Source organism: Gossypium raimondii, chromosome 5 (assembly GCF_025698545.1).
Source record: "Gossypium raimondii isolate GPD5lz chromosome 5, ASM2569854v1, whole genome shotgun sequence".
NCBI classification, from domain to species: domain Eukaryota; kingdom Viridiplantae; phylum Streptophyta; class Magnoliopsida; order Malvales; family Malvaceae; genus Gossypium; species Gossypium raimondii.
Genome location: NC_068569.1, coordinates 15,240,473 through 15,267,864, shown reverse-complemented (window position 1 = coordinate 15,267,864; position 27,392 = coordinate 15,240,473). Strand labels below are relative to the sequence as shown.

Here is a 27,392-nt window from a genome sequence, read left to right as displayed (position 1 = left end):
GGGTTTTAGAAGAGGAGAGAGAGAAAAAATGTGCATTAGAATAAATATAAAGAAGTCCCTAAACTTTAGTCAAAAGTGAAAAAAAAAGTCGCATGTCGTCATTCAATTGATTAATGTGCTACGTCAGTAATTTGCTAGTGGATTAATGAAATTTTTAATTGCAGTGACTAGTTCGAGCAATTATCTTATTTAGAAAGACTAAATTGAAGGAAAAAAATTTAGAGTGACCAAAATAACAACTTTGTTTTTTTTTTTTAAAAGCAATTGATTTTGGGTTTTTTTTTTAATTGATTTTGGTATTTTGTTTTGAAAAAAATTGATTTTGGTATTCGAAGGATATAAATGGGGTTGAAAAGATAAATTGGATACAGATGTTGCTTTAAAAAAAATGTAAAAAGTAGTGTCTTTGGACAGGGTGGCGAGAGCGGCAATACTTGGAAAATTAAAGGTTAAAAAATAGTAAGACCACAATCTACATGTCCGATTTGTTAATGGGGGGAGTGGTGGCGGTTATGTTTGAAAGGTCGGTAGTATTCCAAGTCAGAAAGAGAAAGTGTAAGGAGGCAAAGGTCTAGGACATCGCCTTTGTTTTTCCATTTTGCATCGCAATTCGCAATGCTGTCTTTTACTCGCATTTCTTCTTCTTCTTCTTCTCTCTTTCTCTTCCCAAAATTCAATGTAGAGTCAGATAGGCGGAGAAGAAGGAAAAGAAGCGCTGTTGGCTTTTGTTTTCTCTCTTTCTCGGAATTTTTATGCATCTTGTCTAGCTGTTTTCCCAACCTTTTCTATTTTCTTTATTCACCATCATTTTTTCCTTTTAAGAAGAAAGAGGAAAATTTTTCATCTATTTATTCCATTTGCATTTTTTATTTATTTCGGACATTTGATTGATTTCATTTAAAGCTCAACCGTTTGCTTGAATTGAAACTCCAAGGTGAGACGATTTTCTGGATTACAATTTTTATTTTATTTTTCATGTTCAAAATTTTGAATTTTTCTCTCTTTTATCCTTGGTATATCTATGTAGATGTTAATTTATTCCGTTTCTGATTTGAAAATTAAGAGGCGGGAAAACAGAGAAAAAGGCTTCGACGTTGAGAAAACCATAAACCATTTTTGTTAAAATCGTATCGGAGCAACATCTGGGGAAAAACAGGTCATAATTTCTCTCCTTCAATACAGAGAGCTTCAAGGATTTTTTTTGGGGCCTGGTTCAGATCATAGACAGGCCTTTACCTTGAAATAAAAGGATAAAAATTGTTATTTGATTGTGAAAAAAACCCGAAGAAAAAAATTTAGGATAAGAGACAATGAGTGAAGAATTGCAACTCCATGAACAAGGAGAGAAAATTTTCGTTTCTATTAGATTAAGGCCATTGCAAGATAAAGCAAGGAACCGTATATGTGATTGGGAATGTGCTAACAATGACACCATCGTTTTCAAGAATAGTTTGCCCGAACGTTCCATGTTCCCTGCCGCCTACACATTTGGTAAACATTTCCGGAACCACTTGCTTACGTTTTTTCTTTGCCAAATAATTTTCCCTTTTGCGAATCCAGATCGTCTTCTAATCATAGTACTGTTTTTTGTTTACCAATTTCGTTGTGAATAGACAGAGTATTTGACAGTGAATCCAATACGATTCAAGTGTACGAGGAAGGAGCCAAACACATTGCACTTTCAGTACTCGAGGGTATCAATTGTAAGTGTTCTTTGTTCCTTGTTATTCGAGTCTATAACTATATAGTCAATTCAAAATGTTTCTACATTTTTTTCTTTTTGGCCTGCAGCAAGCATATTTGCATATGGGCAAACAAGTAGTGGCAAGACATATACAATGAGGGGCATCACTGAATATGCAGTATCGGATATATATGACTGCATAGAGAGGGTAATGATATATTAATTTAGGATTACATTTTCTCGTATTGGTTTTTGTAGATGACATTTTGTTTTTGATCAATATGTTAGCAAGAAGAAAGAGATTTTGTGGTGAAATTCTGTGCCATGGAGATATATAATGAAGCCGTGAGAGACCTCCTTAGCCCAGATAGTTACCCACTTAGAGTGCTGGATGATCCAGAGGTACAAATTTCCCCCCTGCTTTATGCTTTCTGGTCGTCTTATTGTATGAGCATAACCTTTTTACAACACTGATTTCACTCCAACAGAGGGGAACGGTTGTGGAGAAACTTACTGAGGTGGTTCTAAGAGACAGGGACCATCTTCACGAGCTCCTTACAATCTGTGAAGGTAAAGTGTTTCTCAAACATTCATGGAACTGTATTTGTATACTGTTTCTTTGGGGTGTTTTTTCTTTTCTTTTTCACTAGATGACATTATATATGCAATTTGGTATTGGATTTGCTCAGCTCAAAGGCAGATAGGAGAGACAGCTTTGAACGAAACTAGCTCGAGATCACATCAGATTTTGCGGCTGGTAGGCATGCCTACTTGAGTGAACTTTCTTTTATCAGAACTGAGCCTAGTCTTACTACTATGTTCAATGGTGCAATCTTGCAGACAATTGAAAGTTCAGCCCGTGAATATGCTGGAGCTGGAAATTCAAGCATTCTTGCAGCTTCTGTGGTATGATACAATTAACTTATTAAAAGACAATGCATTTATATTGTTTCAAGTGGGAATCATTGAAATAATAGAGACAATATTAGAAATTGAATTTGTAAGTACTAAATGGTAACGTGAACTTTAACAAGGAAAATTTGACCCTTTTTTTTGGTACAGAATTTTGTTGATTTAGCAGGAAGTGAACGAGCTTCTCAGACCTCAGCTGCTGGTACAAGATTGAAAGAAGGCTGCCATATAAACCGGAGTCTACTAACTCTTGGGACTGTGATTCGCAAATTAAGGTTGAACAATTCTTTTCATTTTTATTAAGAAACAAATATTGTAGGAGATATGTTGGTCTTTTAACTCGTTAAAAACATATATTCTTTCTGGCCAATTAACTGGGATGACACTTTGCAGCAAGGGAAGAACTGGCCATGTACCATATAGAGACTCAAAGTTGACACGCATACTCCAGAATGCCTTAGGAGGAAATGCGAGAACAGCCATCATTTGTACGATGAGTCCTGAGCGCATTCATGTTGAACAATCAAGAAACACTCTCTTGTTTGCTAAATGTGCTAGGGAGGTAAGAACGAATGCGCAGGTGAATTTAATTATGTCAGATAAGGCATTGGTAAAGCAATTACAAAGAGAACTGGCTAGACTGGAGAAAGAAATGAGGAGCTTGGGATCAGCTTCAGTTAAAGGAGATACTGCTGGTGTGCTGCGAGAGAAAGAGAAACTCATTGGACAGGTGATTAGACCAACTTCAGAAAGCTGTTTCATACGTGCCCTGGTTTAAATGATTTACTCTTATTAACCTGGTTCCCCCCCCCCCCCCTTTTGAGAACCTACAGATGGCCAAAGAGATAGAAGACTTAACTTGGCAACGTGATCTTGCTCAATCTCGAGTTGAGAATTTGCTACTGTCAGTTAGAGAAGTTCAAATGCTAAAGCAGTCAACAAATTCATCAAAAGTGGCCAAGGTTCCCTGTACGGTTGGTTCCAACAAGCGTAAGGATACTGTTGCACCTAGTGCCAACAATCAATATCTCGGGCTTGCTGAGAATCCTGAAGAGGATTTTCTACTCGATGGCATGACTCCAAAGTTTGTTGGGCCTGATCCATGCAAGGATTGGGAGATTTTTGAAAAAATGGATCAAGAATTTGAAGACAGGGAAGTTCCATGCGTTGAAATTGGAGACTCAAGAAATACAATGAATAAAGAAGCTGGAGTTCACTTTTTGAGTCTTCACAACAATGAAGGAAAATTAGGCATGGAGGAGGCCATTGTCAAGAAAACAGGAGCTGACGACTTCGTGACCGATCCTAAAAATATTGAAGGAAAATTAACCGTGAATGAGTCAAGTGTTGAGAAGCAAGAAGGTGATGGTTTCTCCACTGATCCTGTGGACAAACAAGGAAAATTAGGCATGATTATTACCACGAATGAGAATGTAGTATCATCCCCACGACAGGAAGATTTGCAATCAAGTCCTGCTTATAATGATCAAACTTACAAGGGTTTGAACCAAAGAATTCATGAGCTGCAAAGGACGGTCAATTTTCTTGTCAATGTTCAGCATGTAGACCAGTCGCCTAGCTTCTCAGATATATCTAATTCTAGTAGCAGGAGGAGCCTGAGCAGAAGCAAAAGCTGCAAGGCAGTTGTCTCTACTGTGCCATCTTCACCTTACTTTGAAAAGGAAGCACTGAATGGAAGCACACCCCTTTTCACTGGAGTAGAAAGGGACTTCGTTGATAGACCAAGAGACCTTTACCAAAAGTTTTCTGAACTGAAATTTGACAATATAAGCGAAAATATGTCCAGAAGAAATTCTCGAACTTCTGTTAGTAGCAGCTCTGTGGATACGTTAAATCTGAAAGATTTAGATGCTGAAGACACTTTTGGTGCAACCAATTTTGCTCCACGACCGTGGAAGTCAATTAGCGAGGATCCTTTGGCAAGAATTTCCACCTCCACTGTTTTAGCCGCTGGCGGCAGTCAAACGAAACTGCCCTCAGAAAAGCAAATTGATAACAACTCGGTAAGAAGATGAACCTCCTTCCTCTCTTTTTCTTGTTTCTCAAATGAAATCAATATTTCATAGTAGCGTTTGTAGGTTCATTTCTTATATTATAGTAGCTTACTTATCAGTAAAAATGCATGAACTTGGAATAAGAGATTATGATAACTATCTTCCTGCTTGTTAGGTAAGTTTATTCGTAAGATTTATGTGAAGCATAAATTGATCCTGCACTTTCGGCATGAAGATATCTAGTATTGACTTTTGACATTTTTATGTTTTATCGCTGATGATAACTGGCAACTAACATATTTCCTTTAACATGGAATGGTTATGGATGAGATAATAAAGGATGACAAGCAACTACAGTCTAATTGGCCCTCAGAATTTGAGGAGAAGCAGAGACAGATAATTGAACTTTGGGATGCATGCAATGTATCATTATCCCATAGAAGCTATTTCATCCAGCTTTTCAAGGGTGATCCTTCTGACTGTTTGTATATGGAGATAGAGCTCAGAAGATTGAAGTTTCAAAAGGACTCAATATCAGACGACAATGGTTCTCAGAGAGAGAGTCCAATTTGCACAACAGCTTCAGGGTAAATTTAAGCTTATCTTAATTGAACAGCATACTGCACAATTGCACACTCAGGCATAGGGAATTACTTTTATGTGATTCATCTTCAATTCAATACAAAACAGTAACTTTTCTTCTTTTTTTACGGTGGCAGTGAGAAGGAATTGATTCGTGAGAGAGTAATGTTGAGCAAGCAAATACGAAGTAAGTTATCAAGAAAGCAAAGAGAAGAACTGTACAAGAAGTGGGGAATTGATTTGAACACAAAGCAGAGGAGTTTACAAGTGGCACGCCTTGTATGGACAGACACCAAGGACATGGAGCATGTAAGGGAGAGTGCTGCTGTGGTGGCTAAGGTGCTAGGATTCGTGGAACCAAGTCAAGCCCCCAGGGAGGTAGTTGGGCTCAGCATCTTGCCCAGATTTCTAAGCCGAAGATCTCACAGCTGGAGTCTTAGACTTCCTTCCCTGTTTTAGAAGACGTTGAGGATAGAGAGAATTTATCTAGTTGACATCTTGATCTTGTCATTTCTAGCTCCCAAGTCCCTATTGTAAATTGAAAGGCATATAAAGTTAAATCAGATTTTAGTCGCAGATTCATTTTGATTCTTTCTTTGCTCATTGTTTTTCATATAACACATAATAAATGTAATGAAGGAATATTCTTCCAAGGACTTGTAAATTATATCCAAATAGCATAATTCCCAATTTTTAGGTCCAATTAGAGGCATAGATATGTGACCCACGAAACCTAAATAATCAAACAAGACAATAACGAGAGGAGGTTAGCTTGCATCTTTTAATTTGAACTGCTTGCATGACGGGAAAACGCTAACTCTTGTTTTCTCAAACAATATAACAAATATAACTACGTAAAAAGGCAAAGCTGGTAACGATATTGGAGCTTTCAGGTTTTTTATGCTTTATACATCATAGCTAAGATTTGTAGACAGATCCTTCAGTGATTTTCCAGCCTGAGTTGGAACAAGACATCTCATATCTCGTGGTGTAGGAGTTTACATTAGAGGCATTGTTCTCCGAATGATGAACATCAGTCAAGCAGGTGGATTCTTCCAGAGTAGCTTCGACTACAGCTCGCTGGCCATCTAGTGAAAGGGTAACACTGTCAATGGCCATGTTCAGTAGACTATATTCATATACCCAACCAAGCTGAGCGATTTCGGCTGCACGATCTGTCCATGTCTTCAACATTTGACCATCCAGAACCTGGCAGTTTTCTCAGTGTTATGAAAAAGGCACAGGAGTCCTAATGAAGCCTTAGAAAGTCTCCGAAAGCTATCTACTTCATAAAATTCAACATAAACAGCTATCCCAAAATGAACAGAGTCCAGTTCTTAGGGCAGTTCTCAAGATTTATATTTGCAGGAATTCCAGAATAGAAAATGAACAGCATATTATTACCTCTGGCAATTTATCAAGGCGGTGATCAGGTCCAAACGCCTCAGATTTAATATTCTGCCACTTGCGAACAATGCCTTCTGCAATTCTTGCATCCATTCTAGGTAATTCTTGCAAAGACTTTTCATCTACTGATCCTGCAAAGTTTAAGGAAGTTTTGAGCACCACTAATTATGGAAAAACAGGACGACTTTGAAGGATTTGACTAACTTGGACATATTGTTTAGAGGGAGAAAAATCCTACCCCCTCCCAACTTAAAATAATATAATAGAAAAAAGGTGCAGTATTAGCGATACAAATAATAAGGCTGAAACTAAAGGATCAATATTTAACAGCAATCCCGTCCTAAGCCATTCTAGAAAATAATTCAGGTATTGGAAATAATGCTGCATTATGCTGAAATTTTACTTATTTACCACATTTATTATCAAGTCATACCTACATTGATGACATCAGTTGCCATAGCTGGACTGATGCCTTTACCGGTCACTGATGAACTAAATTTACCAGATAAAAACTTCAAGCCAACCAATGTCATCACTCCAATTACCACACCAGCAGACATGATCTTGACACTGGCATCTTTAATTTTGTCACTTATTGTTTCTTCTTCATACATTCCTTCCAAACTGCTTATTCCAGGAACCTCAGCTAGGATGGCAGAATCCTCTTGATCAGGTTTTCCAAGAGTCTCCTCACTTTCAACAGGAAGAAAGTTGTTCATCTCACCATCTAATTGATGTCTGGCAGTCTCTTCTGAGCGACGAAGAGGAAACACCTTCTGCAATGCCTGAATTGCACTAGCCTTTACATGATCAAGAACTGCAGTAGCCTCTGCACCTATCCTCACTATAGCTGCGGCTGCAGCCAAGGGTGAACCACCTGCTCCCTCAAGCCTTTCTAAATATCTCAGGACAGTAGGATCATCATAATAATCTCCAAGCTTGAATTGTATATCTTTGGTGTCTCTAAATCTAGGAAAAACCACCTCCATTAGCCATGCCTCCAGCAGTTTGCAAAGCCCGGGAAGATCTCTGTCATCGTCATCCTTTGAGTTTTCCAAGACAAATTCTACAATAGATGTATTTCTATAAGGGGAGCTATCACTGTCTAAGCCCAACCACGAACGGCACTCATCAAGCTCCCCCACGAGCAATGAACAGAGACCCCTCTCCAAAGCAAAGTCTATCTCACGGTTTCCGACAGGAGCATAGAGAGAGACACTGTTCTCAAGAGTTGTTACCTTAGTCTGCTGAAGCTGCTGGAAGAGGTTATCAGCATCTCTTATGAGATGAGGTTTCTTGTTTAAAAAAGCTTGAGCAACAAGTGCAAGTGCTACACCATAAACTTCGAAACTTTCTGCAGGAATATTGCTTGGAGTGGCTGCAAATAGATCAACCTGCTCGTAGGAAAGGAATTAAAACTAAAGAAAAACCAAGAGACCAATCAGAAAGCCTAGAAGGCAAAATGAATAATAGTGAGCATACAATACCTGTTCAGCTGCTGTCATACACAAGAAGGCCTGATTCATAAAATCTTCACGGGTAAAACCTCCTGCGATTGCAGCAGCTCCTCCTCCACCAACAGCCCATAATATGTTGCGTACACCATAAAGACCCTCCGCTCTCTTTGTCCGATATGCATCATCAAGGGGCAAGGCTAGAAGTTCCAGAACACAACGTGGGGTAATCTCTTCTAATGTCTCATCAATCTGTGACTGCAAATCCGGAGCAAGACTGCTGGCACCTTCCTCCTGCATGCTCCATAGAACGGATTTATCAAATATCATGTAATACACAACTTTAGAAACCAAAAAAATCTAAGTTGATCTATGCGTGACCTCTGTCTGCGTCTAGGTTCACTACAAGCTTCTTTTACTATGCATAAGTTACCTCAGTTAAATACTAGTAATACAAAAACATTCTATACATTTCTTTGGTTACTCATTGTTTGGTGATAGGCAGACTTCAGAACACCACAGTAACAGCGAACCCACCAATTTACAATTAATCTAGACAACCACATAGTCACACACAATTTCATCAATATAGCAGCAAAATTTACAAATGGAAGTAGAAAGTTGTATTCAAGTACCTGCAACAGCTTCAAAGCCCTCTCAAGCACCTCACAACCACCAATGAAATCTGGAGGATCCAAAGCCATAGCATCCCTCGACAAGTCCACATAAGCCAGGGCCATTGCCAGAACGACATCCTGTTTAAATGCCTTGGGCAGCCTCTCTCTCAGCAAACTCTCCCCAATTTGAAGCACCACTTCAGTCTCCCCAGCTTCTTGCAACACGCACAATGCTCCAGGAACCTACATTTACCACAGTTTCTCAATAACCAAACACAAATTAAAAAATTAAAAAAAGAAAAGAAAAGAAGAAGATTAAATGCAATTACCTTGTCCCAGGGGACTTGAGTGATGATAGTGTCACGCTCATCGTCGACAAGACCTTGGTTGTAATTTCGTCTAGAGCCAGGGTTAGATAGGGTTTCACAGGCAGCTAGAAGAATCTGTCTTCGGCTAATTATGGTGTCTTGACTGAACCCATATTGAGGCGGTTTCGAAACCCTTGCTTCATAGGCTCTTCTGATTCCATCACCTAAGAAATGAGTCTCGGCTCCTAAAACCTGCATTTGAAAATGATAGTTTTTAAATAACTCCAATTCCCAAAAGTAAAACGAAAAAAAAATCAAAGGAAGTGAGTTACTGTGCGACTGACCTTGTAGAAATCAAGGGGAATGGAAACGTGGCGTTCGGGAGGAGAAGGGGCGAGAAGGGGAGGGTAAGGGGGAGAAAGAGTGGCGGTTGAGGAGGAAGAAGAGGAGACGGAATTATCGGGGGCAGGGAGAAATTGGAAGTCAGCAAGGAGGCGCTCGGCCCATTTACTGGCGGAGCAGACGACGGTAGTTGAACGGTGGTGGAGTCTGGAGGGTTTAGGAGGGTGGAATAAAGGAGTAAGTGTAGGAGTGCACAGCCCGATGCTAATGTGCCTCAAAGATTCCATCCTGGGGGTTCTGTGAGATCAAAAAAGGAAAAATATAAAATAAAGAACTAAAATCTTGTTCAAAGAATTCGGCTGCTAGGCTTCTATAGATAATCAACATTATTCCAGCAAATTTAGCATTTCTAAGATAATTATCTCACCAATGTGTTGTAGTCTTGGTTATAATCATAATAAAACTCCCTCCTAGTTTGGTTAGGATATTTGGGTGTTACCTGTTTAAACCCTCCCAATTAGGAGGCTGCATAACTTACTTAATCCAATCAAATTAATTCCTTCAAAAAATTAGGGAAAAGGTTTCCTCAAACTTTTATTTTCAAATAATCCCCTTCAAAAACCCATAATTAATCGGATTAACTAATCAATCAAAATTAATAATACAATATATTATATATACAAGCCCAATATGTATTGCCTATCTATAATATATATTCGATTATGATACAACTATTATATAAGTGAAGATTCCATCACATTATTAAATTGAGTTATGATTATCATTTATAAAAAATAGTAATTTTATATTTTGTTAGTATTATTCATGCATTAATTGGTGCGTAATATTTTAGTAGGTGCAATCGTAATTAAGTGAAATGAATTAATATAATTGGTACAAATTAAAATTTTATCGGTACAAAATATAGGGTTGAGTACTTCATTTTATTATAGAATAGCGCACATTAGTTGATGCTATCAAAATCGATGCGGAATCAACTACATTGATTAGATTGTAAAGATAGCTAAGCCAAATGGAACTATAACAATTAATATAATATAATTGGCTAAAGAAAATATATTGTGAAAAATAGAAAGGAAGCAACAAATGTCCTTTCAGAGTAGAAGGGAAAGGAAGAAGTAATGATTTCAGCAGCTGTGATAGAAGTCTATTTAAATGATAGTGAAGAAGGGTATTATGTAAACAAGAATTGTGAATCAAAGTTAATGCACAAACAAAACCTAACAACAGCAACACTGTCATGTTAGTATCACCACAACAACAGCAATCAACCCAAGCCAGTAATGTGCATAGAGAATTATTTAAACCTCAATCTGTCTTTTAATTGTCTTGGGACAATATAGAATTTTGAATCATTTAGCTCAACATAGATGATGCCATCTAACTTTGAATATTGTAAAAATAACTCGGTCGAGAGGAAACGTGGTGCATAATCAAACCTAGAAGCAACCTAATTGAAATCAATATAGCAACCCAAATTTGAAAGGCTATTTAAGGGGTTTTTTTTTTTGAAAGGATGTAAAAGTATCACATACTTAGTTAGAGAATGTCTACTGAGAAACAACTTTTTTCCTCAATATTAGATTCTCTTTTGGAAGCTTTGGGAATTGGAAATTTGTTAGCCACATTGGACATTGGATTTCATGAAACAATTAATCAGCGTGTCAGTCCAGGATGGAGTCACCCTGTTCAATTGTGTTTGTAATTCTTTGTTAGGCCCTTGGATATATCCTCAAAAATTTTTACCTGCTTTAATGTTATCGTATGAATCTTGTTACTGTATCCAAAGTTGGTTCAGAGTTCACAACTCCAACCTCCCCACCCACATTCAATCTGGTCATGATCTAAACAATGCGAATCAGTTTCCCTGTGCATCTTGTTGCCACTGTCAAATTTGTCAGATTTTAACTTCGGTTAAAATGTATTTTATCTGTGAGTTTTCTCTCATAATACAAGTCGGCCTTCAGTATAGGTTGCAGCTCTGGCCAGCCGAGCTAAGTGTCTGCAGCAAAAGATACACACACTGCTTTGATCTTTTATTGTCAAAAGGAGGCCTAAGTGATGAAGCCACAACCTATTGCTTCCACTCGGACTTCTGTAACATCTTAAACATGGAAACTCTTTCTACCTCCCCTTAAAATCAATTCTTCAATATCCATCCCCTTTAACCAGTAACCAGATTCAAGGTACTGCCAAACACATAATACGTATATAAAAATATTATGATACAAGCTACAGGCAAATAATGTTTTTTCTTTACCCAAATAATCTTCTGACCAATGAAACTCGGTGTAATGCGTCATACAACATGTGGAAAGAAATTAAAAAATACTTTGCTTCTTCTATGCTGATACCAAATCGTCAGGAAAGGGTTCTTTATCAGGGTTAGGTGAAAGAAATCTCCTACAGGCATACAACACAGCTGAATGGAATCCATCTCTATTTTCAAGAAACACAAAATGTCCGGCCTGCAGATGAGAGAGAAGAAAGATGAGGAGGCTGAAAGGAAGGATAGCATTTCAGATTTAAAATAGTCCATTCAAGGTTCTAAAATAAACGCTCTAATGAAAAGAAAAAATGTCTTTGGCAGATTGCCGCCCAAGTTATGTCTTATAACAGACCTGAGGAACCCTGATAATTTCACATGGGACCTTCATTTGCTCGCGAGCTTCTTGGGCTCCTTGGTAGTTCATCCAATCTTCAGCCCCATATATAAAAGTGGTTGGCACTTTCCACTCAGATGCACTATTCATGAATAAAATTAAAAAAAAAAAACAGAAGTTATTCAATGTCTTCAAACACCTGGAATCATCATTGTTAGAAGATTACAAGACTGATCTAGACTCTAGCTAGTGCCTAGGTTTGAGGAAGTGCTTGAGGTTTATGATCATTTCATCATCTATTCTATTTTTTTCCTCGAGGATTTGAAAGTGAGGTCTAGGTTTGAAGAAGTTCACAAGCCAATTAGATGTTAAATGCATGTGTTCAAGGTTGAATAAGTGCTTTTAATTGCAAGTTTTCATAAATCTCTGCTTCCAATGAGCCCCTGAATAGCATTATATAAAATGGCATGGGTTACATGACCCTCAAAACCAGGGTGAAGCTACATGATCATTACATTCTTTTTTCCTGCATCATCATCATAACAACAACAACTTAGCTCTAGTGAAACCTGTATTGTGCAATGATGTGAATAATTCCCAAGCACCAGGAGGAGAATATGTAATTTGCTTCTAGAAGATGTTTTCAAATCAAAGTGAGATATTGTACAACTACAAGTCCCAAGCTCTAGACAGAATCTTGACCAATATAAAAATAGGCAGGTATTAGGCCATCTAATGAACCCAATTAAAAAACAGTAAACATTTCCGCTGAATCATTAAATGAGTTTAATGAAGCAGGGTATCAAACCTGTTTAAAAGTGCCCGATTAAATGCTCCAAATGCAAATATATATTTTAAGCAGAGCTCTCCACTTGCTTTGGCAGCTGAGGTATGGTACACATAATCTTCAACAATGAAGAACGGGAAAAAGCAGCCATTATATATCTATTATTTGTTAATAGAAAAGCCATACACAAAATCCAAAAATCTTACAATACCAGATAGAAGTCTAGACTCCTCCTCTGTAAATACACCCTCAGGTGAATATCTGTTAGTAAACCTAGCAGCTGTATACTTTCGTACAAGATCTGGACCCCAAGGACCTAAGCCTCTGCATACACAATCATCCAATAAATGCACAAAAATAATAAACTAAACAACTTGATATGAAATGCAATGGAAGACAAGAGAATTACTGGAAACATATATAAAATAAGTTAAACAAATAGGAGTATTAGGACTTTGACAGCAACATATAAGAACAAAGGGAACCTACAAACATAACAGTTTAAGATAGAAGTAACCTACAAAAGACATGTACCATTGAGAAATAACCTACATAAGAACCAATGGGGAGATCATTGGCAATAGGTTAGAAAGGATCGACTGCCGACCCTTATTTTCTTCCCTTAGAATGAATGAACTTGCTAGCAACATTTTAGAGCATAATTAATACTGTTCCGGCAGACAAGCCCAGAGCAGTGCTCAATAGAAAAGCTTGATTTGTGATTCAGGTTAAGAAAATAGAACCAGATAATTACAAACCTTATAATCTTCTGAGGAGTAAAATTAGACTCCCACAAATGACTCAAAATTGCCCCCCTCCATGTTGCTCTGAAGCGGGTTACCCACTCATATGTTGTGTCTGATTCTGATGAAAGTCCAGCAGTCCCCACTAAAATTAAGTGTTGAACATGTTCAGGATGCTACAGGATTAACACAAGGGACATTAGAATAAAAAGATGCAATATCAAACTGCTTGTTGCACTCAAACATTCAACATTTAAAAGCAATCACCTTGAGAGCATATTTAGCTGCAACATATCCTCCAAAAGAATGCCCAAGTAATATGAAGTTACTAAGGTTTTTTGCTTTGCGCCACTCCTCCAAAGAATCAATAAACCATGCCTCAGTTTCTGCATCATAACACACCAAAAGTGAATTACATGTTCGATTAAAAGGGGCAAAGGGATTATTAGCATTCTGTTCACTGACCTTCAGTGCTTTTGCATGTAAAATCAGGCCTACTTGATCCACCCCAACTGGAGAGAAAGATGAAGAAAGAATAAGAAACTATTATAATGTAGATATCAAGAGCCAAAAAAAAAAAAAAAAGCCAACACAGTCAGCAATTTCCATAATGAGAATAAGAAGTGTTTAAAGGAGGACATGATTCGTAAAACTATAAACCAACCCCCTACTGAAAATCAAGCCAAACCCATAACCTATTAAGACAAAAGGAGCTTACCCAAGCTGATCAATAGCAATAACCTTGAAACGATTGGCAAGATAATCAAAATTCTTGAAAAAGAAACCTTGAGAAGCAGCATATCCGTGTACCATAACAAGGGTGGGAGAACCCTCGTTGCTATCAAAGGTGACTGTGTTTATGAACCTCGGCTCGTTACTTGAAGAACGAAACCACCTAACCTTAGAACCAGGCGGACCTGAACCTATATTCACGAGCTCTTGCACATATGGAGTCCTGAAATTTCAATAACCCATTCAAATTTATCGAATTCCTATCGAAGTTTTCACCAAAATCAATACAATTTTTTGATATAATTAAAACCAAATTATTATCAAATTGAAGAAAAAAGAAAATTGAGGTTCCAGGAAACTTGAAATTGGAGTTCCGGCTTTTCCGCTTTTCCAAGCGTATAAGCTGAAAACAAGATAACCCTAAAAAAGCTGATGATGACAAGAAATCGAAGGTCAACTTACTTGACGAGAGAGAGAAGGCGTTTCTCGGAGGCGATGATATGATCAGTGGAAGTAGGAATCCAACGGAGAACGGAGGGCCATAACGATCTGGATTTCGCTATAATCGACGGGGATGATCGAATCTCGGATTTATTGATTTCTTCGGCCATTTTTCTTAAAATTAAGCTGGACCAACGATAGACAGATCTGTTCATCCGATGTTCGATCTTTTGCTTAACAATACAACATTCTTTTTCGTTTTTATATAACGAAGCTTTGATTTTTGACTTTATTAGGGAGAATGGAATTATTCAAAGGTGGCGTTGAATTTTTTTATTATTTCCTTAATCGAAAAGATATAATCGACAAAAGCAAGTACGCTATCACCAATTACTAGCGCGTTTAAACATTAAAGACTGCTACTTAAGGACATTTCATTCATCTCCTTCTTCTCAGCCCAGATTTAAAGGATGTCAAAATTACAGGCTTTTTTTTTTTATAAAATTAACTCAAAAAATTTATTTAATTATATAAATGACTCACTTTTTTGATTAAACACGTAAATCACTTAAAATCTATAGTGAAAGTTAGTGGAACAAAAGAGTTTGGCGCCACCAACATGCAATCAGGATAAAAAAAATTATTTTTTTAGTGGAGCATGTATAAATATCAAAGAAATACTATAATTTCTGAAAAAATGGAGGAACTTTAATAAAATTTTTCATTTTCTGGTGGAGCCACCAGTTTCCAATGTGATTTTTTTAAAGTTTTCTAAAATTTTAAATATATTAAAAGAATGTTAAGTATAATTAATTTTAAAAGTTTAATATATTTAAAATTTTAATATACTTAATATATATTTTAATAGGTAAAGACAAAAAGATTTTCTTAATATATTTAAAATTTTAGAAAATTTAAAAAATTAAATATATTAAAAATGTTAAGTATAACCAATTTTAAAATTTTAATATATTCAATTTATATATTTAAAATATATTTTAAAATTTTAATATATTTTTAATAGGTAAAGAGAAAAGATCTTTTAATATATTTAAATTTTTTTAAAAATAAAAATTTTAATATATTTTAAATATGTTAAAGAAAATGTTGAGTATAACTAACTTAAAATTTTTAATATACTTAATATATTAAAATATATTAAAATTTTGAACATAAAAATTTGAAGTATAACTAATTTTAAAATTTTAATTTATTTTTTAATAGGTGAAGACAAATTTTTTTAATATATTTAAAATTTTAAAAAGAAAAAGGAGTGGAAAACTTTGGAAACTGGTGGCCCCAATTTATTTGGCCCCACCAAAAAAAAAATTTATTTTAAAGTCCCTCCATTTTGTAGAAATTGTAATATTTTCTTTATATTTATACAGGTAGCATCATTCTACATGGCTCCATCAAAAAATTAATTTTTTATCCCGGTTGTTAACGTGGTATGTTGGTGGCGCTAAACTCTTTGACTCCACCAATTTTTACTGTAGATTTTAGCTCATTTACGTGTTTAATCAAAAAAATAAGTTATTTATGTAATTAATTAAATTTTTGGGTTAATTTTATAAAAAAGCCCAAAATTACACGGTTAAAACAGTCGGCGATTGCAATGACGTAGAGGATGACGTTCGAGAGACTCCCAGAATCGTTATTTGACTGATCGAATATCTCCACTTTTGTTGCTTATAAAAAGGAAAAATTATTTGGGTTGGGTTTTAAATAAACTCTGATGGGCCAGGGTTCTAGAACTCTATGTGGGGCCACCGTCTTGAACAGCACGCTGAGTGCACCGCAAGGCGCAAGCCGCAATTCTACAAAGTTTAGAATAATAGTAAATCAATGTTGAAAAACTTTATTGAAACAAATAGTTTATATCTCTAATCTATCATCAGCTGCTCCACAACGACCGCCAAGTAAGAGAGAGAAAGAAAAATATATTCAAGGGTTGTTGGCGGAAACACAGCGAAGCCAAGCAGACAGTCACTCGCCTATTGACTGCCCACAATCAAGCCTCAGGGAAGATCATCCCAACAAAATACTCTGCCTGCTCTACGAAAATATCCAATTACACAATTAAACCAAGAGTTTCAAGGTAGTTCTTCATAGTAATAATAATAGCTTCCAAACACGGGACTTTTGTTACCGAATTTGGGAGTAGGTGTCAGATACATCTTTCCTAGCAGCAGAAAAACCAACGAGGCCGCTAGCAAGACCAGAAGACATGCGCATATCCATCGGAAAGGTAATAAGATTTAGCCTTTGGATTAACTTCGGTACTAATGATTACATCAATTATTAAGCCATAAATACCAAGCACACCAGCCACAACCATGGTCGACTATCGACTTCATCACCAGCTCTAGCCTCATTACCCCCCTCGACGCTACACCAACCTGTGGCACCTAAGCGGCTCCCATACCTGCGAAACATCCGATCCGTGATCTTCAAAGATGCAAAAGTAGTCATTAGTAAAATGCTAGCGCAAGAAAATGAGGGAAGCAGTGGCACGCAAGAACCCACAGAAAGGAGCAGTTTCATCTCCGTTATCATATTTGAGAACAAAATGCTAAACATCGAAGACAAAACGCGTATATAAATTCAAGCTTCAGCTTTCTTATTTGAATCATTGCAACCTTACCATCCAACCTATGGTCACACAATAGCTTCTAGGCACTAAGAATTCAGTATATATGAGGCATTAGAGGGCAAACCTCTCTTTGGCCACTGCCTAGAACCACAATATTTTCCAACCTGGAATTCCAGAAAGAGATATTAGCAACAAGGTAATACTATTCAATAAATGAAAAGGGATTATTCCATTGACATCCTACGTATAGAAGAGTATAAAATGAAACAGATAAAATCAGAACTCTCTAAACAGATAAAATCAGACCAATCAATTTGCCTTACCATTCCAGTTTAAATGTCACATAGGAAATAGCTGAAAGAAAGCTCCAACCTTACATATACCATGGGATTCAACCCCAATTCATGTAGAAAAAGTCACCAAGTGTCATTCCATGCACGTAAAACGTCATTTCTTGAACAGAGAATCGAAGAACGAAATTGAAGCTTGCAATTGATGTTCAATTGAAAAATTCAGGTCAATACTGAGGTATTTCCATATAGAAGATGACTGTATGCTTTGTCAACGCTAAAAGAATAGTAAGCTCTGTACACATCAAAAACAAGAAAAGTCAAGACAAATAACGTCTCATCTGTGGGAATCCCAGAGTAAATTTTGTGTCTTGATTACCACCCTTTGAAGTTTGTCCTTTTGACCAATTAATAAAGGATCTGGATGTCATCTCCATTACCTGGTAAAAGAACTAAAAGTGTAAAACCAGACATGAAGTAGAGGCAAAAAAGGTGCTGCAAACTAACAAGCGGAAAGACAAGAGAAAGGCAAGAAATAAAACCTTCGTTGCAGTTTTTTTCATTATTGATTTGTTTCCATCCTTGTCAATTTTTCTTGCTTTATAAAGGGGCATTAGCGGTGATCCAACATATACAACGACAGCGTGTTTAATATGATCAGCTCCACGAGGATCATTCTTAAATCGCTCCTTGCTTACTGCAACTTGGGAGATAGAGTTCTCATTTGCTCGTTCATCATGCTTCCGTGTCAGTTGCCTTGAACTAGTATTTGACTCTTCCTCATCCTTGACGTGCACTGTTCGGTGGAAGAAATCTGGATCAGCAGCAGCTGCTTGAGACTGCCATCTCTTGATGGCATGATAACCCTTAATCCCCCCACTACCAGCAGTATCAACCCATGCTTTGGTGAATATACTGCTGTCCATGGCCAAACTTTCTCCGAGTGATCTCTAAGTTCCAAGTGGCTAGCAATCTCATTTGAGTTGCTCCTCTGAGACAGGTTATCTATTAACATTTTGGAACTGTCAAGATTAATACAAGCAGCAGAGAAATCAACAGACCAGTAGAGTCTATTTCTGATATACAGTCTTGTGTACCCAGAACACCAGCAGGCCACTTCCTTTCCTCCATTTCTGCATATTGATCCCTTCTAGCAAATTTGAGAAGAGAAGGAATCTTGGGAAGCTGCAGCAATTTGTTGCAGTTGGCTTCTGTGGATGGAAGTGCCTATAGAGTAAAATAGCAAATCTTTTTATACACACATCCATAACAGAAACAGGACATAGAGTGAAGGTGAAAAGAAAAGCATAAGAATAAGAATAATGTGGTTGTAGAATGCTATGTTAGGTAATTCTTCTCATTTTCAAAGTAGGTGCGAAATACCATCACAAGTTCCAAAATTTGGCCAGTCAATCAACTACTGATATCAACTTAATTAAAAGTAATAGGAAGATTCAATTCATTCATAGTACAGAACAAGCAATAAGCTCTATAACTCTTTTGGTCTTTATTTTGGAAACAAATTAGTTTATTTTGGTGATTTACATAACCTCTAAAACAACATGGATATTATGTGTAAAACAAATTAATGATAAAGATTTCATGTCATTCACTTGACAGTCACATTATCAAACTTTTAGTGATTTAACAGAATTGGACTAAAAAAAACAAAAGTGATAACTTAAGTGACCATTTTATAACTTTTTAAAAATCAAGTGTCTTAACATGGCCCAAAACCTTAACCTTTGCTAACGATCCCAAAGCTGAGGTAGGTTGAATGTAAACTTAGAGCAGCCAAGCAGCTATCTTAGATAATAAAAAACCAACTATTTATAAAAAAGAATGTTGAAATATCGTTGGGGGTAATCAAAATTTCACAATTATTTATGAAAATGAAAAATAGTAGTAATCTTCTACCGTGGCACTAGTATCAGGTCTTAATGTTGCTTCAAACATCTTTTGCTGGGGTGCTTTGAAGAAAGACAAGGGCTAAAGACTAAAACCCTGGTTGAAGTATTAATTTAGGAAGAATCTTTTCGCCAGTGCTCGTTGCACTTTGTTTTCTGCACATTTATATGTTGGTTCTGCAAAAATTTCGTTTCTATGGCCTATTTGGATCATTTTGCAAGGTGGATTAACAGAGTAAACATATATTGAAGGACTTGAGTATGCGGCTATGTCAGTAGAGCTATCTTCTGAGGTCAATTTGTTGCTTTGAATTTATTTCTCGATTCGGTTTTACTGTTCTTTCTTCTTATTTTGGATACCGTATTGTTGATTATATTGTATCAATGCGCTAAGGCTGAGATTGGGATATAAATACAGGCGAAAGGTCTGCACAGCTTACCACGAGACAAATTTGTTGATCATGTTTGTTCTTTCACATTAACCTGTCTCCATTATGATAGAGGCCAAGAGAAATTGGATCATGTTGAACCTTTTGATATGTTAATGATTGGTGGAGTTCTTTGCTTAAACACTAGAATTCTGACTTCACATGGCATTGGCATGTTATTGCCTGATATCTATCACATTTTCTATACCCTATAATCACCTTATACATAATTAGACGTCATTGCATGAAACCACGAAATAAATATCCTATACATACCCAAAAGACTTGAGAAAAAAAAAGTTCTCCTCTCACTTTTTCATCTTAGAAATAAATATCCTATTCTTCACTTGCATTAATGGTACAAATTATAAACAGCTCATTAGTTCTCAGAGGTGATTCTAAGGGGTTGGCATGGCCCCGTACCCCCTCAAATAAAAAATTATTATTTAGGCATTCTAATTTTTTTTTAAAATTTTAAATTAGTAAAGGTAAAATTATACTTTGAACCCCCTAAAATTATAAAAATTCAATTTAATCATTTAAAAATTATAAAGATATAGATTATAAAAAATTAAAATTTCATTCAACCCCTAAAAAATTGTTCTAGCTTTGCCCCTATTAGTTCTTCCATGTTACCGTAACAAATAGTATTACGGTCTGAAAAAAAGTAGCCACTGCATTAATGGCGTGTGACTATAAGCAGCTAATTAGTTCTTCCATGTTACCCAATACGTCTTTAGTACCCACTCTTGCCCCTGCATTTGGAAACACGACAAATGCACCATGGGAACTATATCTTCCTCAAACTTGAAATTGAATTGTAGCCTGCTAATGTCTGCTCAAGTTGGGCATGCAATTGGGTTCTAGTTCATGGTTCATGTTAATTATTTTCTCTGAACTCTCAGTAGCTGGATGATTTGTTATTACTAAACTACGGTAAGAAAAATCTCGAACACACGATCGGAACTCGAAAAGAAAAAGAAGAAATAGGACAAGGCTCCAAGGCGTGTATCAAGCCACTATCTTTAAGGTTATTTTCGTCCCCACTTATCTTCAGTGTGCAAATGAGTTCCAAGCAAATTAACCTCGAGGATACAATGAAGCCAATGACTATTTGCGTTTTGCACTGACGGGAATAGTCCACTATGCACTGAGTAATGTGTAACAAAAACTCAATTTCTACAAAGGATTTCTGCAGTAATACTTTATAGAATAATCTAATAATATTAGAAAATGAAGGAAGAGAAGAAATAATATTAGAATTTGTTGATTTATTTCCAAATGAAAACCCATTCCTATTTATAGGAATTTTCTTGTCTCTTCATAGAGACATCTTTCAATAGGTGTCTTTACGAATAAATATATAATAATAATTATTCATTTAATTTTGTAACTATTCAAATAATATTTTTGAATAATTATAATTCTTTTAAAAATCAAATGATATAACTTTTGACCAATGACCAAAAGATTTATCTTTTGATTAATTACACCCATTCATTTATAGTTATTGGGATACTATAAATATTTGAAAATGTTCCAACAATCTCCCCTCATTTTTCAAAATATTTAGATTTTGATATTCTTGGAAATCAATTTGCATAAATAAAGGTGTCTTACGATTGAACCTTCACTTAGTGAAAAACATGTTAAAGTTAATCGAAATTGCATGGTAGACTAAGCTTTGAACCAACTATTCCATTTGATTAACTGAACACATCTCACACAATGATTTCAACATCAGTCAATGCTTAGTATCTAGGGACACTATTATGGCCATGTGTCTATGTCCTCTTTTCATGAGTGCTGTCAGAGCCAAGCCCTTAAGCTCCTAGAAGCGGCCACACTTCCACTCACATAGGTAGATCCCATCAAAAGTGTTCCCGTAATTATAACACTCTAACATATTTATGTTATGGGTCCATTAAGAGTATATTACTCATCCTTCCCTTATCATTACGGTACCTAGCACTTTAATCTTAGGATGAATTTATTTATAGTGCTAAATCACATACTAATGATGTACTTTGTCTCATTGAACTCAAGACTTGACGTTATACCAAGCGTTGATTCGAGTTTCCATCATGGGTGACTCTAATTAATAGGCTTGAGTCCCATCCCTTTGAGGTCCTTTTCTGCATCTCTAGCAAGACTTTTTGTCAAAGGATCTGCCAAATTTTCACTTGACCTCACATAATTAATAGTGATCACTCCATCAGAGATTAATTGTCGGACATAACTATGTCTTAATCCAATGTGTCTAGACTTTCCATTATATACTTGGCTATATGCCTTTGCTAGAGTAACCTCACTATCACAACGGATAGAACTAGGTGAAATTGGCTTAGGCCATAAAGGTACATCATAAAGCAAATTTCTTAACCATTCTGCTTCTCTAGATGAAGCGGCTAATGCAATAAATTCTGCTGCCATGGTGGAATTAGTAATACATGTTTGTTTCTTGGAACCCCAAGAAATGACTCCTCCACCAAAAATGAAGATCCATCCACTAGTAGATGCATGATCTTCCAAACTTGTAATCCAACTAGCATCCGAATACCCTTCTAAAACTGGAGGATATCCATTATAACACAATCCATAGTTAATAGTTTTCTTTAAGTACCTAAGTACTCTATTCAAAGCTTGCCAATGCAAACTACTTGGATTACTTGTGTACCTACTCAATTTTCCAACAGCATATGCAATACTCGGTCTTGTACAAGTCATTATATACATAAGACAACCAATTAGACTTGCATATTTCAATTGATCAATTTTCCTACCAGCATTAGATACTAATTTTAATTGAGGATCCATGGGTGTAGATCTTTGGTATACTGATTGAAGAGATCAAACTTTTTAAGCACATTTTCAATGTAATGTGATTGTGATAAAGCTATAGTGCTTTCATCTCGGGTTATTTTAATCCCAAGAATAACATCTGCTACACCCATATCCTTCATAGCAAAGTTGTTTGACAAGAATTTCTTTGTGTTTTCTATTTGTTCCAAATCCGTGCCAAAAATGAGCATGTCATCTACATATAAGCAAATTATGACACCCTTTCCATTATCAAATTTGCTATATATGCACTTATCGGATTCATTTATTTTATAGCCATTAGCTAAAACAACCTTGTCAAACTTTTGGTGCCATTGTTTTGGTGCTTGTTTAAGCCCATATAAAGATTTAACAAGCTTACATACCTTATGCTCTTGTCCTGGAACAACAAATCCTTCCGGTTGCTCCATGTACACTTCCTCTTCCAATTCACCATTTAAAAATGCAGTTTTAACATCCATTTGGTGAACAACCAAATTATATATAGAGGTAAGTGATATTAATAGTCTAATTGTAGCAATTCTTGCTACTGGAGCATAGGTATCAAAGTAATCAATACATTGTCTTTGTGTAAAACCTTTGCTACCAACCTTGCTTTAAATTTATCAATGGTTCCATCGACCTTCATTTTCTTTTGAAGATCCATTTACAACCTATTGGTTTGGAACCCGTGGAAGATCAACTAAGATCCAAGTTTGATTTCCCATTATTGAATCCATCTCATCATTTATTGCTTCTTTCCAAAAAAGAGTCTTGAGATTTCAACGCCTCTTCAAATGTAATAGGATCGATTCGGTATTATAACAATAAGGTATCTTATTGCATATACTTTCACCTTTTCCTTCTACAAGAAACATAATGAAATCTAGTCCAAAATCTTTTACCTTTTAATCCTCTTACTTCTTCTTAATTCTTGACAAGATTCATCATTATTATCAATTTGTTTCAATGGAATCTCATTCTCATTTGAAGAATGAATCAATTGTTGTGGTTGTAATTGTCTTGATATAGAATTAAATCTATTTTCATCAAAAATAGCATCTCTTGATTCAATAACAGTATTAATTGAAATTGAATCATTTGGTTCAATTACCATGAACCTATATGCCTTGCTATTATGTGCATAACCTATAAATATGCATTCAATTCCTCTTTCACCTAACTTTTTACGTTTAGGTGTTGGAACTTCTACAATAGCTCTACAACCCCAAACCTTCAAATAATTAAGGTTTGGTTTCCTTTTCTTCCATTGTTCATAGGGGGTTATTTTAGTTTCCTTATTAGGAACTCTATTCAATATGTGACAAGCTGTTAGAACAGCTTCTCCCCAAAAGCCTTGTCCAAGACCTGAATATGATAACATTGAATTTACCATTTCAGTCAAGACTCTATTTTTTCTTTCAGCTACACCATTTTGTTGTGGTGGGTAAGGGGCTGAAACTTGATGGACAATTCCAGTGAGTTCAAAATAACTTGGATTATAGTATTCTCCACCTCTATCCGATCTTAAGCACTTGATAAATGATTCACTGAAGTTCAACTTGATTTATAAACTTTAAATTTATCAAGCGCTTCATCTTTGAATGCAATAAATATACATAACAATATCTAGAACAATCATCAATAAAAGTAACAAAATATTTCTTTCCACCTAATGTAGGAGTATTATGCAAGTCACATAAATCACTATGTATCAAATCAAGCAATTTTGTTTTCCTTTTAACCTTAGGGAAAGGATTTCTTGTAATTTTAGTCAACATACGTGTATTGCATTTTCAATATTATTATTAAAAATAGGAATTAAATCTAATTTATACATGTCATTCAATTTTCTATAATTCAAATGACCTAATCTATAATGCCACAAACAAAATGATTTAACCATATAAGCGAAATAGTATTTTATTCTTATTAATAATATTAAGTTTGAACATGCTTTCAAACATATACCCTTTTTCCCACAAAAATTCCTCCCTTAGACAAAATAAACTTATCTACCTCAAAAACAAGTTTGAAACCAAACTTATTCAACAGACTTCCAGACACTAAATTTTTCCTAACTTCTGGTACATAATATACATCATTTAAGGTTAAAACCTTTCCAGAAGTGAATTGTAGTTCAACAGACCCTTTGCCTTTAATTGTTGCGGTGGAAGAATTTCCCATGTACAAGACATTGCCATTTTCACATTGTGTGAACTTTGTGAACATGCTTTTGTCTTTGCACACATGTTTGGTTGCTCCGGTATCAATCCACCATGTATTATCATCTTCTGCCATATTAATTTCAGATATCATTGCAACGAACTTTTCGTTATTATCAACCTTAGAAGATGATTTCCTCTTTAAAAATCGACATTCATTCTTGAAATGTCCCGGCTTTCCACAATGATAGCATGAGCCCTTTTGTTTCTTTTTGAACTTAGGTGCTCTATCAGCCTGATTGAACTTTCTTTTGAATGGTTTAGTAGTCTGTACTTCCTCCGTAACATGTACTTTGGCATTTTCAGAATTTAGGCTCTGATCTTGTTTTCGATACTCTTCTTCAATACGAAGATGATTTGCCAAAGCCTCAAGAGATATTTCCTCTTTCTTATGTTTTAGACTTCTTTTAAAGTCTTTCCAAGATGGAGGAAGTTTGTCTATTATAGAGGATACCACAATCATTTCATCCATTTTCATATCATATTGCTTAAATTGATTCAAAGATCTTTTCAATATCACGAAATTGTTCCATAAATGTAAGCGACCATCAACCATTTGATAATTATTGAAACGACTGACAAGAAATTTCTTACTTGTAACATCTTCGATCATGTATCTTGCCTCCAATTTGTCCCATAATTCTTTAGCGGTGACGTCGTTTTGGTAGGTGTCGAACAAACCATCAGATAAACAATTCAATATGTGGCCTAAGCACATGTAATCAGCATTGTCCCATTTTTGTCTTTCTCGGGTTGCAGCAACAGATTCGTTTCCATTCTCTTCAGGTCTTGGAGTATCCAAAACATAAGCAATCTTCAAAGTTGATAACAAAAAGTGCATCTTTTTCTGCCATCGTCGAAAATTGGCACCATCAAAACGATCAAGTTTAACAAAGTTGGAAGCCAACTCCCTTAGTGTTCCACTTTCATGTGTTGTGGTAGTCATCATAATATATCGAATCAATCGTTAATAAGTATTATGTATATTGTTACTCTACATATATACAAAATATCAAATAATAACATCACCTATAAAGTATTAATAAAAAAGTTTTAACCATGATTACAAAAATATATATTTCACTTTTCGTAATATATCTTTTCACCTATAATATGGTATCATATAATTATATATATATATATATATTAGAATAATCATATTCAAATATATCATGATAAATTCTTACTTGTTAACTTGTATTTGATTTAGTAAATGTAGCTTTAATTTACATAAATACTCACAAATTTTGTAACTAAGCAAATAAGTACATTATTCTTCGAGGATTGCATTATATTTAATGATTTTAAACCTTATAAATTATGTATTTGATAAATATGAAAATAATATATGGAATACAATATAATTAATAAAATAAATTGATATATATATCTTATTTGTAGTTAAATTTATAATATATAACCGATATAAAAGGATGAATAAAAAGAAAAACATAAAATACATTGGCATGCAAAAATTAGGGTATCTAGCCGATCCATCAAAAGTACTAATGCCAGTTAGTAAGGTCTTATTCAAGATAAGAGGGACAGCCAAAAGGCATTAATTGTTAAAAAGAAAAGTTGGTTCTTTTCAACATGGATTCATTTTAGTTCGGTCCTTCCATTGATGTTAATGGGAGGGAAACGGACTCCTTGGCCATGTGCCTTCCAAATATACCAAATTCTTCCTACTAATCAAAATATAAACTAATGTCAAAAACATAATTTAAATCTATAATTACATTTACATATAATATAACTCAAATCTATAGTTTATAAAAAAATATCAACGGTAAATAATCATTGAATTAAGAGTTTGTACATGTTGTTAAAATTTCATATCAAAACATAAAGATCACTTTATGGTTGATGTAGACTTAGACTTAAGTAATTAATTTGTTCCCAAAAGCCCACCTGCTTTAAACATCTTTGTTTCATCTAAACAGAAAACTAATCCACCCATTCAAGTTTTGTGAATTTTGGATTCTATATATGTATATGCCTGTTATATCATTTATCTTCTGTTTACTATTTTTCTCTTTAAACCACATCATTCCTTTTCTCCTTAATATCTTAGGTCATATACAAGCTCAAAAGGCTAGTTAATTAAATTATTTATAAACTTGGGTCTATTCTCCTCAGCAGTGGCAATGTGGCATATGCTAAAAACTTGCCTAGACCAGGCAGGGGCTAGGTTTGGAAATATCAAGCATACAATAAAAAATTGGTAGTAAGGCATTATATTTTTTGGATTTGAGTTAAAATTATAGTTTTTTTTATACACTAAAAAATATCATGTCATACACATCATGTCTGTGCAACATAATATCACATATATATTTTAACATTGTTGCCATTTGGATGTATGCAAATTATTATATTCCATTTTGAATCCATCAATTTCTCTAATACGAGTAAAAGGCTGCCTATATTCAGATCATTTCATCTAAAAATGCCAAGCAATACCTTAATGGGTACAATGCA

General features: G+C 35.3%; 3 protein-coding genes and 1 pseudogene across 3 annotated transcripts; 1 reads left to right on the top strand and 3 right to left on the bottom strand.

The window, feature by feature from the left end:
* The first annotated feature begins 1,306 nt into the window (after window positions 1-1,306).
* On the top strand, window positions 1,307-5,836 carry LOC105769279 (kinesin-like protein KIN-7F). Its single transcript, XM_012589802.2, has 12 exons — window positions 1,307-1,491; window positions 1,614-1,703; window positions 1,792-1,892; window positions 1,973-2,086; window positions 2,173-2,254; window positions 2,374-2,441; window positions 2,525-2,590; window positions 2,747-2,871; window positions 2,990-3,326; window positions 3,430-4,620; window positions 4,951-5,198; window positions 5,331-5,836. Exons 1-12 carry the CDS (start codon window positions 1,311-1,313, stop codon window positions 5,650-5,652), a joined length of 2,925 nt encoding a protein of 974 aa, XP_012445256.1. The 5' UTR covers window positions 1,307-1,310; the 3' UTR covers window positions 5,653-5,836.
* Window positions 5,837-5,960: 124 nt separating this feature from the next.
* Window positions 5,961-9,741, bottom strand: LOC105769280 (protein ACCUMULATION AND REPLICATION OF CHLOROPLASTS 6, chloroplastic). Its single transcript, XM_012589803.2, has 7 exons — window positions 9,324-9,741; window positions 9,001-9,231; window positions 8,690-8,914; window positions 8,088-8,348; window positions 7,034-7,994; window positions 6,598-6,731; window positions 5,961-6,402 (listed from the first exon to the last, which is right to left on the bottom strand). Exons 1-7 carry the CDS (start codon window positions 9,606-9,608, stop codon window positions 6,112-6,114), a joined length of 2,388 nt encoding a protein of 795 aa, XP_012445257.1. The 5' UTR covers window positions 9,609-9,741; the 3' UTR covers window positions 5,961-6,111.
* Window positions 9,742-11,529: 1,788 nt separating this feature from the next.
* On the bottom strand, window positions 11,530-15,076 carry LOC105769734 (1-acylglycerol-3-phosphate O-acyltransferase). Its single transcript, XM_012590566.2, has 9 exons — window positions 14,670-15,076; window positions 14,194-14,430; window positions 13,941-13,987; window positions 13,743-13,861; window positions 13,491-13,651; window positions 12,944-13,056; window positions 12,754-12,850; window positions 11,964-12,087; window positions 11,530-11,810 (listed from the first exon to the last, which is right to left on the bottom strand). Exons 1-9 carry the CDS (start codon window positions 14,861-14,863, stop codon window positions 11,685-11,687), a joined length of 1,218 nt encoding a protein of 405 aa, XP_012446020.1. The 5' UTR covers window positions 14,864-15,076; the 3' UTR covers window positions 11,530-11,684.
* A 2,146-nt stretch (window positions 15,077-17,222) lies between these two features.
* On the bottom strand, window positions 17,223-19,487 carry LOC105769735 (lysine-specific histone demethylase 1 homolog 3-like; annotated as a pseudogene).
* Between the last annotated feature and the right edge of the window lie 7,905 nt (window positions 19,488-27,392).

Bases quoted from the DNA above. Each gene is read 5' to 3' on its own strand.
- LOC105769279 (XM_012589802.2), top strand. From the start codon at position 1,311: ATGAGTGAAGAATTGCAACTCCATGAACAAGGAGAGAAAATTTTCGTT. The intron at 2,087-2,172 runs GTACAAATTTCC...TCACTCCAACAG, and splicing joins GAGTGCTGGATGATCCAGAG to AGGGGAACGGTTGTGGAGAA. The intron at 2,255-2,373 runs GTAAAGTGTTTC...GGATTTGCTCAG, and splicing joins GCTCCTTACAATCTGTGAAG to CTCAAAGGCAGATAGGAGAG.
- LOC105769280 (XM_012589803.2), bottom strand. From the start codon at position 9,608: ATGGAATCTTTGAGGCACATTAGCATCGGGCTGTGCACTCCTACACTT. The intron at 9,232-9,323 runs GTCAGTCGCACA...TTTCAAATGCAG, and splicing joins TTCCCCTTGATTTCTACAAG to GTTTTAGGAGCCGAGACTCA. The intron at 6,403-6,597 runs GTAATAATATGC...GAAAACTGCCAG, and splicing joins GCCTTGATAAATTGCCAGAG to GTTCTGGATGGTCAAATGTT.
- LOC105769734 (XM_012590566.2), bottom strand. From the start codon at position 14,863: ATGAACAGATCTGTCTATCGTTGGTCCAGCTTAATTTTAAGAAAAATG. The intron at 13,988-14,193 runs GTAAGCTCCTTT...CTTTCTCTCCAG, and splicing joins ATTGCTATTGATCAGCTTGG to TTGGGGTGGATCAAGTAGGC. The intron at 13,862-13,940 runs GTCAGTGAACAG...GTTATGATGCAG, and splicing joins TACATGCAAAAGCACTGAAG to AAACTGAGGCATGGTTTATT.